The sequence below is a fragment of the Echinops telfairi genome, unplaced genomic scaffold, assembly GCF_000313985.2.
Source record: "Echinops telfairi isolate 266 unplaced genomic scaffold, ASM31398v2 ScPeMD7_6273;HRSCAF=7185, whole genome shotgun sequence".
Taxonomy (NCBI): Eukaryota; Metazoa; Chordata; class Mammalia; order Afrosoricida; family Tenrecidae; genus Echinops; species Echinops telfairi.
Window position 1 is genome coordinate 2,400,096 of NW_022110173.1, and position 5,667 is coordinate 2,405,762.

The 5,667-nt window shown below is 45.8% G+C and overlaps 1 protein-coding gene across 9 annotated transcripts in view; it reads left to right on the forward strand.

The window, feature by feature from the left end:
- Positions 1-5,667, forward strand: part of ERC1 (ELKS/RAB6-interacting/CAST family member 1) — a 482,416-nt gene that overhangs the window by 429,781 nt on the left and 46,968 nt on the right. For 5 of the 9 annotated variants that reach the window (XM_045295888.1, XM_045295890.1, XM_004710293.2 and 2 more), the window contains one exon: positions 4,321-4,509. In XM_045295888.1, the coding sequence (XP_045151823.1) occupies positions 4,321-4,509 (189 nt within the window). Of the gene's footprint in view, positions 1-4,320; positions 4,510-5,667 lie in introns of those variants that run through there. The other 4 variants (XM_045295891.1, XM_045295892.1, XM_004710296.2 and 1 more) reach the window with 1 other exon arrangement.

Below are 5,667 nucleotides of genomic sequence, written 5' to 3' on the forward strand. Positions count from 1 at the left end.
GAAAAATGAGGTTCGAGTGAAACAGCTTTCACACAAAAAATTCACTGTGACCAGAGAGAATCTTCCCAGGCGACACCACTGGGCACACTAACTCAGAGCGAGTTGCTTGATGCTCGCCTAGCGGGGAAAATGCGTACTAGGACAGCTCTGCTCCACCCAGCACAATTCCAGGTGTGTGTTGTGGGGGTTTTCTGGTACTCCCTCGTGCATTTATATGTTGTTGTTTGGTGCCAACGGTCGGTTCTGACCCATAGCAACCTTATGCACAGCAGATTGAGATACTGCCACGACCCGTAGCACCCTCAAAGTTGTTCCTGTGCCTGAGCCCATGTTGTATCCATGGGTCCGCCCATCTCCTTGAGGGCCTTCTGCATTTTCACTGTCCCTCCACTTTCCCATCATGATGTCCTTCTCGGGGACTGCTCTCTCCTAACAGTATGTCCAAAGTATGCAAAACAAAGTCTTGCCTTTCTTGCCTCTAAGGAGCTCTCTGGCTGTACTTCTAAGATAGATCAGTTTGTGTTTTTAGCAGTTCGTGGTACTTTCAGTATTCTTCTCCAGCACCTTACTTAATTCAAAGGCATTGATTCTTCTTTGGCATTTTTTTATTCAATGTCTAACTTTGGCATTCATATGAGGCAATAAAAAATACCATTCCTTGAGTCAGGCATTCTTTAACCCTCAGAATAACACCCTTGCTTCTCAACTCAGAAGAGGTCTTGTGTAGCACGTCTTTTGATCTCTTGACTGCTGCTTCCACGAGCATTGATTATGGACCCAAACAAGAAATAAACCTTAACTTCAACCTTTTCTCCATTTATCATGATGTTATCTATTGATCCAGTTGTGAGAATTTGGGGCTTCCTTACATTGAATTGTAATCCATACTGAAGGCTGCAATTCATGATCTTCATCAGCAAGCCCTACAAGACCTACTCACTTTCAGCAAGCAAGGTTGTGTCATCTGCAGATCACAGGTTGTTAATAAGCCTTCCACTAATCCTGACACTACATTTTTCTTCATGTAGTCCAGCTTCTCTGATTATTTGCTCAGCATATAGATTGAATAAGTAAGGCAATAGGCTACCACCCTGCCACACACCTTTCTTGATTTTAAACCATACAGTATTCCCTTGTTCTGTTCACTCAACTGCCTCTTGATCCACATGAGCACAATGAAATGTTCTGAAATTCCCACTCATCTCAGGGTTATCCATAGTTGGTTATGATCCATACAGTCCAGTGCCTTGCCATAGTCAGTAAAACACAAGTAAACATCTTTCTGCTATTCTCTGCCAAGATCCATCTGACATCAGCAACGCTATCCCTTGTTTCACACCCTCTTCTGAATCCAGCCTGAACCTCTGGCAGCTCCCTACAATGTTCTGCTGCAACCGTTGTTGATGATCTTCAGTGAACTTTTTCTTATATGTGATATCAAGGATACTGTTCTATAATTTGAGCATTCCGTTGAGTCACATTTCATTGAAGTGGGCGCAAATATGGATGGATCTCTTTCAGTTAATTGGCCAAGTAGCTGACTTTCAAATGTCCTGGCATAGACGAGTAAGTGCTTCCAGTGCTTCCACAGCTTGTTGAAGCGTGTGCGCACACACACCAACGCGTCTGTCAAAGAAGACAGGGAGGCACAAGGTTAAAAAAATTTTAATGTAGGACTATCACTCGGCATTTGGCATCTTGGGACAACAGTCTGGAAAGTTTAGTCTCTGAAGTGCTAAGTGAACACATATTTTAGGAAACACCGCCTCTAGATTGCTTTGAAAGACTGCATTTTGGAATTCTTTCTAAATTTTTTAAAAGATATGCATTTATAGTAAGGAATAAAATATAATATGGGGAGAGGTTAATACTGTTTGTTAATAAAAAAGAAAATTTCCAAGTTCCCCACCCTCTAAATCCTCCCCTTATTGGAACAATCTGCCTTCTGCGATTAGTGGTGATACTGGTGTCTGTCAGAGATAGGAGTTCCAGCAAAGAACTGGGACTAGGAGCATGCTAATTTGGGGTTTCTTGTGGTGCCTGAACAGGAACCCTGGTGGCATGTGTTGGGCTGCTACCTGCAAGGTCAGTAGTTCAAAACTGTCAGCCACTTTGTGAGAGTAAGTTGAGGCTTTCTGCTCCCAGAAAGAGTTACAGTATTGAAAACCCACAAGGCAGTTCTTCCTGGTCTTACAGGGTCCCTGTGAGTCAGAATTGACTCAGTGGCTTTGAGTTTGGGGTTGGGGAGTTAGTTTTTACAATCTGGGAGCCTTCCACAGCAATATTTAAGTAAGTGTGTAACCTTCACCCTGATAGAGGGTGTGTGTATGTGTAGACAAAAAATAATGATAACTTGACCCCTTTTCTTCCGATTGGACTACGCAGGCCCCAGCTTCCACAGTTTATCAAGCCCTATTAGTCCTTCCTTTCTCTTAAGGGAGAACACAAACTCTGATCCCGTTATTAAGCCACACTCAAACCACACTCCCTGCCAGCAGCAAGTCAGTGCCGAGTCATGGCCACCCGATAGGACGGGTAGAACTGCCCTGTGGGTTTCTGAGACTGTCACTCTTTATTGGAGTGGAGAGCCCGTCCTGTTTTAACACTGAACTCGTGTTCTTCATTCTCTTTACATTCATTATTTCATAGAAATTGCACCAGAAACAAAGAATTATAGGGCATTAATTTTGCGGTCATGAGAAGTCATGGTTTCTGGGACTATTATGCAGAGAACTCACAGTATAATGTTAAAAGAATCATGTATCAAACTAAATACGAGGTGTGATGATGTTCAAAGTGGATCGTTCAACGTTTATGAAGAGACCAGGGAGCCCTGGTGGGGCCAAGAGTTAGATGTCAGGTGAGCAGCTCAAACCCACCAGCTGTTCCGAGGAAGAAAGATGCAGCCCTTTGCTCCTGTCCAGGTTCCGTCCATCTCAGAAACCATAGCGAGCAGTTCCACCCTGGCCAAGGGGTCACCTGAATCGGAGTGACTCGGTGGTAGCGGGTCTGGTGGTGGTTCTTTTATAAAGGTACCTCGAAGAAAACCACCAGTGTTGTAAATGAGTACTCTTTCTTTCCTAATTGTCAGAAGTAGGACTCTGTGTTACTTTCATGATCGACACACACCCCCCCAAATCTCTGAAGAAGCGATGAAGGGAAGCAGTGGGGCCCATCTTTGGAGCAGGCCTGGGAGGAATCTGCTGCTGTGGGAAGTGATACCAGGCCTTGTTTCTGTTGTGACGTGAAGATTATGGAGTTCTGTATTCGTCAGGTGGGTCAGGGGTGTCCTGCTGATGGAAAACGCCAGCCCGATGGCATGCAGCAGGTGTACACCTCTGCCTCGTGAGCCCTGGGAGCATTCTGAGACTCCAGCACTCTGGCTGGGCTCGGCAGCCCAGCTGCTGTGCATCCAGAGATGCTGGCTTCCTCTTCAGGGTTCAGAGACAGGAGGTCTGGCTCAACTCCCCCCAAACACTCCAGGCTTTGACAAACTACCAGAGACCTGGCAGAGATGGTCGCAAGAGCTGTCAAATGACTTTCTGGGGCAGAAGTCATCAATTAGTAAGTGTGCTTGCAAAAGGAGTCCAAGTGTTGGTTCCTCATCCAGGGCACAGAGAAGAGAGAGTCCCTGCAGAGCAGGGCTGTTACTGAAGAAAAGCCTGGGGCCGCTGTAACAATGAAGCGCATCTCAGAGAGGCCTTGGCTGCGAGTCAGGTGTTTGGTGTGTTACATAAGAATGTGTCTGTCAGTGTTTATACAGATTCTCGGGAAACCGCCGTGAGATGAGTGAGGGAGCTGAAGCCAGGATGAGGCAACTTTCATAATGAGTTCACTCATCACATCCCTTGGCCAAGAAAAACATGCACACCTACTCCCGAGACAGATTTTTTTTCCTTGTTTCCGTTCCAGGAGGAACACATGAAATGTGGGTAGTCCAGGCTTCCAGATGAGCACTTTTCACTAACAATTTTTTTTGCAGCCGACTCATAAATAAACGGAAAGAGACGTTGTGAGGCAGCTAGAACCGTTCTGTGTCGGGAATGTCCTCTGTAAAAACAAGTCAGCCGCGTGCTTTCCCTTCAGTCTAAATACAGAAGGCTTGGCCTCCTGTTGCCATCTAAGCGGCACTCTCTCCCTGCCTCCCACAGTGGGGGCTGGGTGTGGCAGTGGGAATGTGTAGCAGTACAGGGCCGCTGCTCTTTCTCATCCTGAGGCTTGGATAGTGATTAGGAGCTTTGACTTGGGTGTCATAAAGAAGATGGGAGCTTTACCTTTCAGGTTGACCTTAACTTTGTATGTATTTTTTTTCAACCTCAGATCATCCAGCCCCTCTTAGAACTTGACCAAAATAGAAGCAAATTAAAGTTGTATATTGGACACCTGACAGCCCTCTGCCATGAGCGAGACCCCCTGATCCTTCGTGGCCTCACTCCACCAGCTTCCTACAACTTGGACGATGACCAGGCAGCTTGGGAGAACGAGCTGCAGAAGATGACTCCGGAGCAGGTAGGTCTCTTATTGAGCTTTCACCAGCGCCTACTCAAATCTACCTGCTGTTTGGGGTGAGGTTCTCTTGGGGAAGCCTATGTTCAGATTTAAGATTCTTAAACCCACTGTCATTGAATCAATTCTGGCTCATGTCGACCCCATGGGACAGAGTAGCTCTGCCCCCATCGGATTTCCAAGATGGTAAAGCTGTATAGAAACAGGCTGCCACATCTCTCCCACAGCGTAGCTGTTGGGTTTGAGCTCTCAACCTCTTGGTTAGCAGCCACACATTTTAGCCATTGTGCCACCAGGACTCCTCAGGATTCTTAGTCGTGGATCACTTTTCCGCAGACGGTAGGTATTACTGCTTGGTGGAGGTGCCGCTGTAGCCTCCCCACAGTGTGATTGCTCCTGTGTCAGAAAAGCCTACTGTCGAAGGGGGCAGGCTGAGGATCACAATGAGTCACCACAACTGAAGGCAAGTGTGAATTAAGGATGTTGACTTTAGGGATTGTTGACAAGTCCAGTATTATGTATCTTCAAGTGTCTCTGCTGTTGCCTGTAGAAATCTAAAGATGCTCTTTGTCAAGGAGAGAGAGGCTAGTTAGTCTGGGAATAAAAATCGTGAATATAAAGAAACAAAACCAGTTGAAGATAAGGCTAGGAAACAGACATGAAAGATAAAGGCAAAAAGAAAAAGAAAGGAATGAGTTTGATATGTGGATCAAGTGACACTAAAACTATTAAAAATTAAAGAAAGAAATGACAAATGGAATGAACACTGAGAAGCAGAAATAGGGACGAGTTTCTTGTTCCTGGCACATGGTTTTTGCTTCACATCATAAAAAAGGAGTGCAGGGTGCCGGTGGTTTTGTGTGCCCATCCCCTTCTCCCCCCATGCTCCTGCAGTGTGGAAAGCATGAATATATTTCTCTAGTTCTCTGTCCTACCTTCCAACCTTGGCAGGCTGCACACACCTGCACCACAGAGGGAGAGCTCCTTCAGGTGTCCTGCTCTGTCCCCAGTGTGTCTCACAAACACTCCCTGGAGGAGATCCATGGAAAGGGTTTGGATAGTGAGGGTGGGATCCCCTTGAATCTGTGATTCTAAGCTGTTCATCTAGCCCAGGTTCTGAATTTTATTTTTATTTTTTTTTAAGTTTTGTATTCTTTTTTT